Source organism: Musca domestica, unplaced genomic scaffold (assembly GCF_030504385.1).
Source record: "Musca domestica strain aabys unplaced genomic scaffold, Musca_domestica.polishedcontigs.V.1.1 9, whole genome shotgun sequence".
NCBI classification, from domain to species: Eukaryota; Metazoa; Arthropoda; class Insecta; order Diptera; family Muscidae; genus Musca; species Musca domestica.
In genome coordinates this window covers 12,901,445-12,915,944 of record NW_026712435.1, presented here as the reverse complement: position 1 = coordinate 12,915,944, position 14,500 = coordinate 12,901,445, and the positions used below count along the sequence as shown (strand labels likewise).

General features: G+C 32.3%; 2 protein-coding genes across 4 annotated transcripts in view; one reads left to right on the top strand and one right to left on the bottom strand.

Annotated features, from left to right (window-relative positions):
* Window positions 1–5,591: 5,591 nt before the first annotated feature.
* Window positions 5,592–6,498, top strand: LOC101893136 (SOSS complex subunit B homolog). Its single transcript, XM_005181156.4, has one exon. The coding sequence runs from the start codon at window positions 5,683–5,685 to the stop codon at window positions 6,364–6,366; it is 684 nt and encodes a 227-aa protein (XP_005181213.1). The 5' UTR covers window positions 5,592–5,682; the 3' UTR covers window positions 6,367–6,498.
* A 5,110-nt stretch (window positions 6,499–11,608) lies between these two features.
* Window positions 11,609–14,500, bottom strand: part of LOC101893473 (stress-associated endoplasmic reticulum protein 2) — a 95,911-nt gene continuing 93,019 nt past the window's right edge. For all 3 annotated transcript variants that reach the window (XM_059131894.1, XM_005181158.4, XM_005181159.4), the window contains exons 2-3: window positions 14,344–14,482; window positions 11,609–12,321 (exon numbers count right to left, since the gene is read on the bottom strand). In XM_059131894.1, coding sequence (XP_058987877.1) covers window positions 12,211–12,321; window positions 14,344–14,427 — 195 coding nt within the window. In that variant the 5' untranslated portion in view covers window positions 14,428–14,482 and the 3' untranslated portion in view covers window positions 11,609–12,210. The remainder of the gene's footprint in view (window positions 12,322–14,343; window positions 14,483–14,500) is intronic.

Here is a 14,500-nt window from a genome sequence, read left to right as displayed (position 1 = left end):
AAAAATCTTCAACTTATTCGCTGATTTTTTACAGCAAATATTTAAAGATCCTTATATAGTTTGTCAATAGAATGTACTTCTATTTTAAAATTCGATTCCATTAAATTATTTCGACATCATCTATTCCGTTTCGCCACCACATAATTCGGTACTACACTTCCATGTAACTCGCCACCATTTTCATTTCTCAAAAAATCAAGTCAATTAAATAAATTGGTATTAATATTTGAATTCAAAAATAAAATATAAAAAAACACTACAAATGTACATTAGAAAAAAGTAAGTCAAAATAGAAAAAAATCATGCAAAATAAAACATTACTATTGTACATTTGAAAAGTCAAAATGAAAATGTTAATATATCACATTCTTACGCGATTTTTTTGGATATTATCCTTTTCGGAGAGGAGACAATTCCGAATTTGTATGAATCGTTAAAATCAGTCCAGCGGTTCTTAAGTTATAAGCGTAGTAACTAACACAACTTTCTTTTATATATATAGATATAAAGATTCTTAATTTATTTAAAACTATTTCTACTTTTACTCTAATATTCAAAAAAGAAAAGAAAAGTTGGCTCCCCAGCCATTAAAACAAATTAAACTATTTTACTACATAAAATATTCAGTAAGCGGCATCTTAATTCTTAAGTTGTGTATTATATAATACATTTACCATAAACTACATTTAGACACAACTAAGATGTGTTTAGAAATAATTGCAGAATCTTGAGGCGAAAAGCATTGTTACTCTGGGAAAATATGCGTAATTCGAGTGGAAGCGTATTCCAACATCTCGCAACTCTGACCAAAAACGATCTAGCAAAAACATTTTTAAAGATTCTAGGTATAAAAATCTGTGGGTTTCTGGATGAATGAGTAAAGGTAAAGGACGTTCTAAATGAGTAAGGGACATTATTTTTAATAACGTTATAAAAAAGTAATAAGCAGCGGTATTTAATAAACATGTCAAAGGAACACCCCAGAAAACGTATAACATGACTAGATACATGACTGCCACGTCGTAGATTATATACAAAACGTGTAATTGTGTTAACAATACGCTTTAGCCTATTTATATTTGAAGCAACAGTTCCAGAAAATACCTCAATACCGTACAAGACTTGTGTCATCAATAGAGAACTTGCTAAAGTATGTTTTACATTTTGTGTTAAGTACATGTTTGACGAATAAATCTGACGTAAAACGCTATATACTCTACCCATTAAAGCATCAATATGATGTTTGAAGGAAAGTTCACAATCAATTGTAACTCCAAGGCACTTATGCTGGTGAACAAAATCAACTTTGTCTTCACCAATAAATATATTTAGTAGGTGTACAGATCTGTTACTAAATCTAAAATCCAAAGCCTTGGTTTTAGATGAGTTAATATTTAATGAATTTCTCGCTGCCCAATCAACAAAGCGTCTCAGATACACATTAATGTCATTCTCAAGTAACATTGGAAATTCACGACAACCATTGAAGAGGATAAAAATATCATCAGCAAACAAATACGTTTCACAAGCTGATGAGTTTACATGTAGCGGGAGATCATTGACATATAAAATGAAAAGCAGTATCTTTTACGGAAAGCATACTGAGATTCAGTAATTCTTTGAGAACAATACTCAAGCATTTGTTTCTTAATAATGGACTCCACAACCTTTGATAGAGCTGGTAAAATTGATATAGGCCTTAGATCACATGGTTCTCTGACCGAACGACATTTAGGAATCGGTACCACTCTAGCAGCTTTCCAATGATGGGGGAATGTAGATGTAGTTAATATGCAATTAACTAAGTCCAAAATCAGGTTGGAGATGTAAGGAAAAACCTTCTTTATAAATGCAATAGGAATCCCATCAACACCTATTGATTTTGACTTTACGTTGCATAAATCTTCTATAAATTCAGATTCATCCACACAACGAAAAGTGAAAGATGAGTCTGAGTCCGTAAAACTTTCCAAATTTAGGGGCATAACAGGAGTATTCAAAGAAGAACTAGAGAAGAAATCATTTAAGCTATTAACATCGATATCAATATATTCATGATCATTACCCGCCAGTGTTCTTGTGTTCGTTCATTCTGAAAAGACGAGAAGGCCAAATCCCTTAAAGACACAGCAAATCTTACATCAGTAGACTTCATCCAGGGATCAACTGAGTGTTTGATCTTTTTCCTAACCACCGGAACAAACGAGTATAGGGAATCCAAAAGAGAAGTTATGCTGGCACATTTGGCATCCACACCAACACTACTAAAAACCAAATTTGGATCGTATGAAGCAAGAAAGTTCCATATGCCATTCCAATCAATTATTATTATAAATTACTAGCTGGCCCGGTCCGCGTTGCCGGCCCGTAGTTTTACTCTTTAATGCAAATTTTGCATAGCATAATATTTCACAAATCTAGCTCATAAAGGTGAACAAATTTTAATATAAATATTGATTCGACTAAATAGAAATAAATAACTATGGAAGGAGGGCAAAATGATTTCTGAATAGTCAAAGTTAATTACGCTTTTACACCCATTACCTTAGCACCTCAAATTGCGCATTAGAGTCCCCAAAAAGTCTATGTTCTTGTTCATAGTAAAATTCAATGACGATTAAACAATACCCGCGTTGTTGTTCGCCAATCGGTAAACATCACTATAGATCGGCGGGCCTGGGGACTATATGGGGACTGTACCAAAATATTTACGTATGTTGACATTTTTCTGTAAGAAAGTAGCCTAAATACAGCAAATAATGGCCAAATCAGTTGAAAACATGGCCAAGACCACGGTCACAGCTGAAATCAGGGATACATTTATATAAGGGTTATACCAAAACGTGGCCCAACCAATATTCTCTTGGGGGTTACAAATTCCATAGAAAACAAAATTTTTTTCTGACCACCAATTAGATGTGAAATTGGACTTGGGGATACTCCAATGTGGGGACTTTACTTAAATAAATTCCTATGTGACAATTATCTGTATGATGGTTCCCTACCCCAGGGTAGCATAAATACAATTTTTAGCCAAATCAATTAATGAATGTGGTCAAGACCAAAATGGGCCCTACTCTGAAAATTTCAAATTTTATGCGAAGAGGTTCTCTACCTTCTTAGAAACAAAGATGCCAAATATAGCTTAAATCATACGATGGTTATATAAATATGAAATCAGGTTGTACCCTTATCCGTCAGTTATGATCGATATCATAACCTGCAAAAGCGATTTAAGGTATCTTGAATGTTTGGGAAGAATTTCTGGAAGGATAGAAATCCTTTTCTTACTAAGAGTCCCATTCGCTCTACTATTTTCCACCCTTTATATTCGGTATTTTTCTGATTGTACATTGGACGGATTATTGTGACAGGAAAGAAGTAGTTCCACGCTTTGAAATGAGCCCCATTAGGCTTCTTCGGTAATTTTTGTTTGTTCAAATGTGTTCGCATCTTCCAGCTGAACCACGATGTCGGCCCTGGAGTTCAAAGGTAGATGTCAGTTAACATCGTATTTCCCTCTTATTTCATTTTTTGGTGAAAATTTGTATATAGTGAAAAATTATTCTTTATTTTGTTCACAAAAAATTTTCTGAATTCATTAGATAATAAAAATTGAAAAAAAAAAAAATTGACAAAAGAAGAATAACACATTGAAAAAATCTTCAACTTATTCGCTGATTTTTTACAGCAAATATTTAAAGATCCTTATATAGTTTGTCAATAGAATGTACTTCTATTTTAAAATTCGATTCCATTAAATTATTTCGACATCATCTATTCCGTTTCGCCACCACATAATTCGGTACTACACTTCCATGTAACTCGCCACCATTTTCATTTCTCAAAAAATCAAGTCAATTAAATAAATTGGTATTAATATTTGAATTCAAAAATAAAATATAAAAAAACACTACAAATGTACATTAGAAAAAAGTAAGTCAAAATAGAAAAAAATCATGCAAAATAAAACATTACTATTGTACATTTGAAAAGTCAAAATGAAAATGTTAATATATCACATTCTTACGCGATTTTTTTGGATATTATCCTTTTCGGAGAGGAGACAATTCCGAATTTGTATGAATCGTTAAAATCAGTCCAGCGGTTCTTAAGTTATAAGCGTAGTAACTAACACAACTTTCTTTTATATATATAGATTAATTTTAACTTATCGTCTTCAATACTCATTTTTTAAATGTTGGTGCTCTTTTCAGTAAGGTTTCACCAGTCCGATTTAGACTGTTTACTTTTGGAATTTTGAATTTTGACATTTTATCGCATTTCTGCTAATTTTCCGTTCCCTTATTTTTTGAGCAAACCTAAATGAGAATGACATTTCGAACAGTTGTCTATTCTGCTAGTTTTACTACTAAAAAAGTACTGGAACACAACTAATGTTTTCCATTTGGTGCTGTATTATGTTCAAACAAATACACACTTTCTTTATATGTGTGTATTTTTTTTTTTTTTTTTTTTTTTGTATTGAAAATAAATTAATTTGATTTTTTTTTAAATTTAGATGCAACGAAAATGAATATTTTTCCAGAGGTAGGTATTTTACCCTGATTCCGGAAAACTATTTTTTTCTTGGGGGACGGGATTCTTTTTACAACATCTGCTGCTTCCTGTCAGAATTATTCAAAATTACAGTTTAGTTGTTTTCATTTATTTGATATGTATTGTTCATATTTTAAATGAGTCAAATAGATGATGAATGAAATGACTGGATGTTCTCTCAAAAATATAATCCTGAATGTCCAATCTTTCAATTACATGGTAAATCTGATTAATATCGTTAATGCGCGGCCGGTAATTTAAGTTTCTTCCAATCATTGATTTTGAAAATATTTTGTTTTCATTTTTTAATACAACAAATACATACACAAAGTTGGCAGATGTCGGGCACACTTAGGAAAATTTTGTAATCAGCTGGAAGCTCTACCTTAACTTTTTATTGTGCCATGATAAATGGCGAATCGGATCGGACAGGTATTTTCTTTCCAGTTCAAGTGTTTGAGTTTCAGAACATGCTTGAAGTACTCGCGAGAACTATGCGGATCTTAAAATGCCAGAGAGTTTAACTTCAAAGTAACTAGGAATAAAACGCACCTTGTACTACAGTTTTTTTCTGTATTACTTTGTAAATATTACATTTTTTCTCAAAAATTTTTTGTATTAGGAAAATGTACGATATTGATATTGAAAATGTATTGATATTGTACGATGTTGGGATTAATGAACAAGAATGTTGGGATTATCGACAAAATCGACTCTAAGATAGAAGGACAATATTATTTTATGAAAATAAAGCTTGAAAACAACGCAAAGTGCATTCGCCATGAATTTTCACACGTGCATTATGGGAAACTTGTGTGCATTATACACAAAATATGAATGTATGATTTGTTTACAAAAAAGTGGAAAGTACATGTTTTTTTTTGAGTTGTTCCATCCTTTGTTTAATTTACTGATATTTTTTATTACAATAGACATTTATTTTTTATCTGGCCATTTGTAAACACGGTTTTAGCAGCAATCGAGCTAGAATAGTTCTAATATTTCCTTTCTGTGAATATAGTGATTGAATAGTTCGTCCCTAAACGAATAATTAGTAATATTGAACCTAGTTGTGTAGATTTCAAGAAGCAAGCAAAAATCAAAGTCGAAGGCCCAATCGCAATGTACAACGGAGAGTGTATACCTATTAAGGACATTAAGCCCGGCCTTAAAAATATCAATGTAATTTTTATTGTCCTGGAAATCGGAAACGCCACTGTAACGAAAGAAAACCGAGAAGTTAGAAACTTTAAAGTCGGCGACCATACAGCCTGCATTAATGTTAGTATATGGGATGAACCGGGAAAGCTTATTACTCCTGGTGATATAATCAAGTTGACGAAAGGCTACGCTTCAATTTGGCGACATTGTTTGACCCTATACTCTGGCAAGAATGGCGAAGTTTACAAAATCGGCGAGTTTTGCATGACATTTAACGAGTCCATTAATATGAGTGAACCGAAGCGTCCGGAACAACAAGTCGGCGCAGTTCCAGGAGGGCCAGTACCTCAAGTTGGTATGGTTATGACGCCAACGCAAATGACACCAGGAACATCTCCAAATATGGTGGTTACTCAGCCGCAACAAATGCCGACGGGAGTTGTGGGAGCTAATGGCAATCGACCACAGGCGATTGGCGTTAGCGGTGTTCAGGTAGTTACCAAGCCTGTGCAACCAGTGGTTGGTGCTACAGTGCCCGCTGCAAGTGTTGTTACTCCTACGCAAGCGCAATCAAAAGCAACGAATCGTGGCGCCCGTACAAATGTAACACGGGCGAGTAACATAAAAACTGCCGAAAGAAGATGAAGTTCTGTATAAAATGTAGACACCGAATATAAAAGTTGATATTAGTTTAAGTATATAGAAATAAAATTGAGATAAGTTTACACTATACATTCTATCCATCGACCAATAAAAGTATTGCAAATGGAAAATTAATTGTTGGCTTTTTACTATAAAAAACATACCTACGAAAGGCATGTTTATGCATCTAAGAAGAAATGTAGTGGTCTGTGCGAACGTAACGTAGTACTGATAAATGTAAAATTGCTTCTCTGGCGCTCCTCGAAATGGTATTTTTTATATACTTGCTGAACATATTTCTTGAAAAATCTTTTTTGTCGATTGGGTCCCTCTCCGAAATGGCTTGACACACCTCTAAATATTTGTCGTGAATAATTTAAATTCTAAATCGATTTAACGAAGTCCCTCTTGATATTAAGAATTTGTAACGGGTTCTACCTCTGGTGGCGGAACATTGGCTTTTAAGGTCCACAGTTTACTATAGCCTCCATATAATGATACCTCCCGATATTCTCTATTTTTATGGTTATGGTCACATTTCTCCACGTATTTGTCTAAAAATTGGTATACGTAGTCCGTAATGGTTTCTAGCTTCGGTGGTGGAAAAGTGTATAAGTAGGTCCAAGTTTTTACATAGTCCCCATATAGCGGTAACTCACGACATTCGGTAATTTGATGGTTTTAGTCAAATTTTTTCACGGATTTCCCTAACATTTGGTCTTTGTAGTGTGTAATGGGTTCATGCTCCGGTGGCAGAACGTTGCATATGAAGGTCCTTACTTTCTTTTAGCGGACATATAACGATACTCTCAGATATTCGATATTTTGACGATATAAGCTACACTTTCTAACGGATTTTTGTAAAATATCGTATTTGTAATTTGCAATAGATCCACGGTTTTCACATAACGGCGCCCACCCACCCATTTGGTTTTTGAGACTCTCAATAGATAATGATACTTTTTTTTTCGAAAATTGTCTAAATTTTAAACTTTATTTATTAATAACTAGCTGGCCCGGTCCGCGTTGCCGGCCCGTATTTTTTGTCTATTATGCATATTTGTCAAAGCATAATTATTCAAAGATATGAATGTTATAAATGTTCACGTACTGGTCGATTAGTTTTTAATTTTTAGTCAAATGAGCAGTAATTTGGAATTTACTGTAATTTGTACAACTCATAATTGAGGGCTAATTGATTTAAGAGTAAGCAAAGTTAATTACTTTTTTAAACCCATTAGCACCTCAGATTGTGCATTATAGTCCTCATAAGTCCCCCTAACCATGTCGGTCTGTATGTCCGCCAAAAGGTGGACTTGAGGGGGTACTATTACATGGAGAAAATTCTAAAATTTGTAGATATGTTGAAATTTTTGTGTAAGATTTTCACCCCTAAATACACATTTTTAGCCAAATCCTTTGAAATATGGTTAAATGCGAAACATCGACCTATATTGAAAACTTTCTTCACCCCTTATAATCCAAGATGACAAATAGAGGCCAAATCGAAAATATAGCAGAACAACATAGCATGTCAAACTGAAAAAAAATCACGTGATTTAAATAAGTAAAAATAGTTTTATCCACCTCATAATTGAGGTCAGACTGATTTCAGAATAGTCAAATATAATTACTATTTTACACCCATTACCGTAATATGGGAACTAATTTTATTTGTAATTTAAATTGTAAATTGGAGACCCCATAAAGTCCATATTTTTCATCATAGTATAATTCAATGACGATTCAACAAATATTCGGTCCCGTGCTACTTTCTTATATTTGTAATTTGTTCATGTTTTCACAATTTATTTCATATAGATGTATATCCCAAATCTACGTTCCCAACCAATATTCTCTTGGGGGTTACAAATTCAATAGAATACAAATTTTTCTTTTCTGACCACACATTAGATGTGAAAGTGGACTTGGGGATACTCCAATGTGGGGACTTTACATGAATAAATTTCTATGTGGCAATTATCTGTACGATGGTTCCTTACCCCAGGGTAGCATAAATACAATTTTTAGTGGTCGACATTAAATGTTCAGGAAGAATTTTTGGAAGGATAGAAATCCTTTTCTTACTAAAAGTCCCATTCGCTCTACTATTTTGCACCCTTTATATTTGGTATTTTACTGATTGTACTCCCAAAAATTTTTGCATTTTGAGCTCTCATTGGACGGATTATTGTCACATGAAAGAAGTAGGGCCGCGCTTTGAAATAAGCCCCATTAGTCTTTTTCGGACATTTTTGTTTGTTTAAATGTCTGCGTATCTTCCAGCTGAAGCACGATGTAGGCCCTGGAGTTGAAAGGTAGATGTCAGTTACCATCGTATTTCGCACTTATTTCATTTTTTTGGTGAAAAATTGTATATAGTGAAAAATTATTCTTTATTTTGTTCACAAAAAATCCATTGAATTCAATGTGATATTACAAATTGAAAAAAAATTGACAAAAGAAGAATAACAAATTGAAAAAATCTTCAACTTGTTCGCCGATTTTTTACAGCAACTGCCTAAAGACCCTTACAAAGTTTGTCAATAGAATGTACTTTTATTTTAAAATTCAATTCCATTGGAAATTTTTTTCCATATTTTCCCGTTTTGAGAATTATTGTAAGGAGATCTCTTTTTTCGTGATTTTTTTAACGATTTTGAAAAAGTAATTATCTTTTAACTTTGGTGTGACCGCATTAAATTATTTCGGTATCATCTATTCCGTTTCGCCACCACATAATTTGGTACTACACTTCCATGTAACCCGCCATCAATTTCAGTTCTCAAGAAATCAAGTCAATTAAATAAATTGGTACTAATATTCGAATTCAAAAATAAAATATAAAAAACACTACGAATGTACATTAGAAAAAAGTAAGTCAAAAAGGAAAAAATCATGCAAAATAAAACATTACTATTGTACATTTGAAAAGTCAAAATGAAAATGTTAACATATCACATTTTTACGCGATTTTTTTGGATATTATCCTTTTCGGATAAGAGACAATTCCGAATTTGTATGAATCATTAAAATCAGTTCAGCGGTTCTTAAGTTATAAGCGTAGTAACTAACACAACTTTCATTTATATATATAGATATTCTCCAACCGGTCTCACTTATATTTGCAGCCTAACCGGGCCGGACCAACTCAATGTTTATACCCTACCTATTATGTCTTTGTGCATTTGTTTGTAACATGGAGAAGGGAGCGATAAAGACTTTTGAGGATCGTCATAGAATCACTTACTGAGTCGATTTTGTGAACAAAATTTTATCCGATTGTCATGAAAATGTCATTACGAACACAATTGAAATTGGTGAGAATCGGTTCAAATTTAGATGTAGCTCCCATATATATCTTCAACCGATTTCGGGTTAATTGTGCACCAAATGGTCAATATCAGTCTAAATGGCCTGAATTTAGTCTAGAAGCAAGTACATCAAATTTGGAGAAAATCGGTTCAGATATTGCTATAGCTCCCATATATATGTTTCATTCGATTTGGGGTTTTATGTCCCTCACATGCGTAATGTGCTATCCACAAGAATGATATTTGGTACCAGATATCGGCTCAAAAATAAGTCTCTAAAATTTTGTAAAGTTCGGGTTAGACTTGGATATAGCTCTCATATAAATCTTTATCCGATTTCAGGTTTTTCGTGCACCAAATGGCTAATATCAGACCAAATGGAATGGAAGTGAAACCTTTTGCAGCGGGAATGAAACCTTTTGCAACCGAAATGAAACCTTTTGCAACCGAAATGAAACTTTTTGCAAATCAAATGAAACTTTAAGATTTTTAGAAGGAAAAATAACAAAACATTTTTATTTTTAGTAGGTTTAAAATTAAATCAACTAATTATAACTAATACATAGTTAAAGAAGAATTTTTATTGATTATTAATAACTATGTTTTTATAAATTTTTTTCTTAAAGCTTCCATAAAACACAAGTGTAGATGCAGAAAGACCCGAATTAGGTACCTTTTTTGTCGTCGTAGACCCCATAAAGTATATACAATCATGATCATAGTTGATTTAATGATTTCCACTTATCTATCTATTGAAATCACGACTGCTCTATCTCCATAATCAATAAAGCTGCGAAGCGGGAATCCTTTATTAGGTAAGATTAATAGTATATTATAACTATAAAAAATTGTGGTAAAGCTTAATTTCACATTTCAGTCCTGGCCACACCTATAAAGGCCAAAATTTGTTTAAATTTCTCTTTTTAGCGTTAAGAATTTGGAATTTAATAATATGGAAGCATTTTATATCAAACCAATAAAGAACCATTTGTTATTACAATAATTGAAATTTTAAGAAATAATATAAATAAATGTAGATATTTGTAATCAATAAAAAATCCTCTTTGTCAATATATTAGTTATAATTAATTGATTGAATTTAAAAACTACTAAAATAAAAAATGTTTTGTTATTTTTCCTTCTATAAATTTAAAAGTTTTATTTGATTTGCAAAAAGTTTCATTTCGGTTGCAAATGGTTTCATTTCGGTTGCAAAAGGTTTCATTTCCGCTGCAAAAGGTTTCATTTAATCTAAAAATGCTATATGTAATATCAGCCCAAATTGAATAGATTTTTTCATATTCAACCGAATTTAAACATTTGGTGAAACTCCTTCCGGTATTCCTATTGCTCCAATAAATATTTTTTAATATAATCTCTATCGAAGTCAACAGCAATGTTATTTGGTTCATAGGTGGTATGATCTACTTCGCATAAATTCCCAATATACTCTACTAAATACGCCCAGTGGTGTAGGGTATCATATAGTCGGTCCCGCCCGACTTTTGTCCTTTCCTCACGGGGTTTACTTGTCTAATTGTTGGCTCGTAATCTTGCGATTTGTAGTTAAACACAATGTGCCACGGTAACAAACATTAAGGATTGTTTCAAGTCTTACATCCACATGTCATAATATTTTATTAGGGGTTTCTTCGTTTGTCGTCTTCGAATCCGACGAGTTAACTCTGCCGACGTTACTCCTTACTTGGTAATGAAGAAAGCAAATTCTCACGCCTGCAATATTTTTCTTAATCTGAATACTACTTTGATTAAATTATTTAATCTTTTCAACAAAGTCGAAAAATTTTGAGGATTCAGTAGAGTTGTGGATTGTAGAATTTCGTCGTTGTAGGAGAATTCCGTTCTCAGTCACATTTCCCTTAGTAAGTATCTAAATGATGACCCCACAATAATATAAACAACACGCAAAGTTTTCTTTTAATATTTATTGAGTAAAAAATTAATATACATATTTATATTATAACATTTTCATATTATATATCTTTATGCACATTTTTCATACAAAAGAAGAAAGTATAATATTTCTGAGTTATTCTTTATATTATTATTATTATTAACTACTAACTCTTAGTGTTTAATGAACGGAAAAATCGCTTTAAACAAAATACGGCAAAGATCTATGTAATTACACGAACATTTTGGAAATAATTAAAAGATTATTTTTCCTCAAACAGGAATGTATGCAACTTTTGTAAACATGACAAAGAAATTTTCACATGTAAATATGTGAGAGCAGCTATTAATTTGGGAGTAGGCATCAACAAATCAAACGTCTTTTATTTTTCACTTAAAATAAACGTCATCATTTCTTTGAACCATGTCTGCTTGATTTTTTTTCTTTTCCAATTAATGTTTGTGTTATGTTCACACCTGGCTAAAACGATTTGAAGTAAAATTCTCAGTTTGTGTCTTATAGATTAAATGTCTGTGGACTGTTTGTTTATGATATTTTAATTATGGATGTTGTATTCTCCTTAGCTGATTCCTAATGGGTTCCTCTTTTATCAGTTATTTACGCAGCACGAATTGATTGAATGATTTGGAAAATCGCCGAACCACAAACGACGAAGATGAATAGTGCCAAAAGCCAGGGGCCCACAGGATATTGGTTTTCTTTTGTTTTCTGGAATATAAATCAATAAGAATTATTTAATAAATATTATAATTTTGATAATAAGAGCTTTATTATATGGTTGTTGATAACAAGAATGTACATATATTTAGTTCAGAGGTTAAAAAGAAAATACGTTGCAATCATTTTATAACATTTTTGGACAAATTGCGTCAATACAAATACATTCAATCGTAAAGTCATTCGTATTGGTTATAATTGATCAAACCACTACCTTTGCTGTCAATATTTTTGAGGATTTCTTTTTCTGAAGAAATTTCAATTATAATGTAACACGATAAATTCATATTTAATTTGAAGATATAAAAACAAACCAAGTCAAATTACAAAAATAACTCAACCCTACACATATCATACCACTACTTCGAAATACTAAATACTACAAAATGAAGTAAAAATGACAAATAATTCGAGGAGGAATATAAATAAATAAAACTAGACAAGCTTAGGGGAACAACAGTAAACCGAGTTAAAGAAAATACATCCTTTTTATACCCTGCACCACATAGTGATAATGGTTTTATATCTTTGTGTATTTGTTTGTAACATGGACAAGGAAGCGACATAGACCCATAGTTACTTTTGAGGATCTTCATAGAATCACTTTCTGATTCGATTTATGTATATCAATCCGTCCGTCTGTCCATGTATTTTTGTGAATAAAATGCAGGTCACTTTTAGTATCCCATTAGGATCAAATTTTGCAAACAATATTTGCTTTCAAATTTAGATATAGCTCCCATATATACCTTCAACCGATTTCGGGTTAATTTGGAACCAAATGTCCAATATCAGTCCAAATGACCTAAATTTTGGCACATCCGAACGATTTCAGTCTAGAAGCAAGTACATAGAATTCGGAGGAAATGGGTTCAGATATAGCTATAGCTCCCATATATAGGATTCGACCGATGCGTAATGAAATATCCAGAAGAAGCCACAGCCCAGTAATACCTCTGCCAAATTTGATCAAGATCGGTTCAGATTTGGATATAGCTCCCACATATATCTCCAACCTTAGCAATGTTATTTGGTATAAAAGATTAAAATGTCTCCGTCAAATGTAGTGAAAATCGATTCCGAATTGGATATGCATCCAAAATATTAGTTCCCTCTGAAATCAAACTAAAACTGCTCTAAAGCCAAATGTTGATAGGTAGTACGATCTACTTCAAATAAATCCGTTTGTTACTTTGTAAAATTGCACAAAGTAAATATTGTTTTTTATATTTAAAAAAGGAGTAAAATTTAATTGTGTACTGAGAATTTAAAATATGTAAAATTTGCAACGAATTGGTATTCTAGATATCAAAATCCACTTGGTACAGCATGACTTTATCGCAATTAGAATGAAGAATTGAGACAATAAGCTAGTGCACTCATATGTTTACAATTCTTTAAAAATTATACATTTGACATCTCATGATCTAAATGTATATTCATAAATCCACTGTATATACACAAATCAGAGGAGGGAACCTGTTTTTGTGCAGCTAAATTTGACAAGGCTAATTGCAGGTTGAGGTTACCTTCTGTTCTGTTCTTTGTGAAAGTTTCAAAAACTATTGATTAAACGACTATTAGCGTTTTTTGTAAACGAAATTGTTACGAGACATTGTTATTATTTTCAGTAGATAAAATGTAATAAACAACCTTGGAACGAGATATATTCTTGTCTAAAAACTATGCCAAAATTCGACATTTTTGTGATGATATCCGGTTATTGTGTAAATCTACATATCGACAAAAATACTTAAAGTGATAGAACAAATACCGAAATACTAGTAATTTGATAATAAAGTCAATAAAATACACTGTAAAGCGGCAATCGACATCTAAGACAACAAATACACACATAACAAAGTAAAATTGTTATGGCGTGGCACTTTCGCCACTTTTGTTCTACATGTTTCTAGGAGTTTTTGTCCAATGGATCCTCTACAATTTCTATTTCCGACCAATGGTAAATGATTGGCTATCGTTTTCACTTTTGTTGTATTGTAATAATCTTACCGATGATTTTGGTACATTTCCACGCATTGTAATGTATTTGCTGGCTTTTTCGTTGGCGACTCGCATTCTCTGTGGTGGGGCCATTTTTGTTTCGTTGTTTTTTTTTCTTTTTCACGGGAAGTTGAACAACAACCAAATTCTGAAAAACAAATCATTG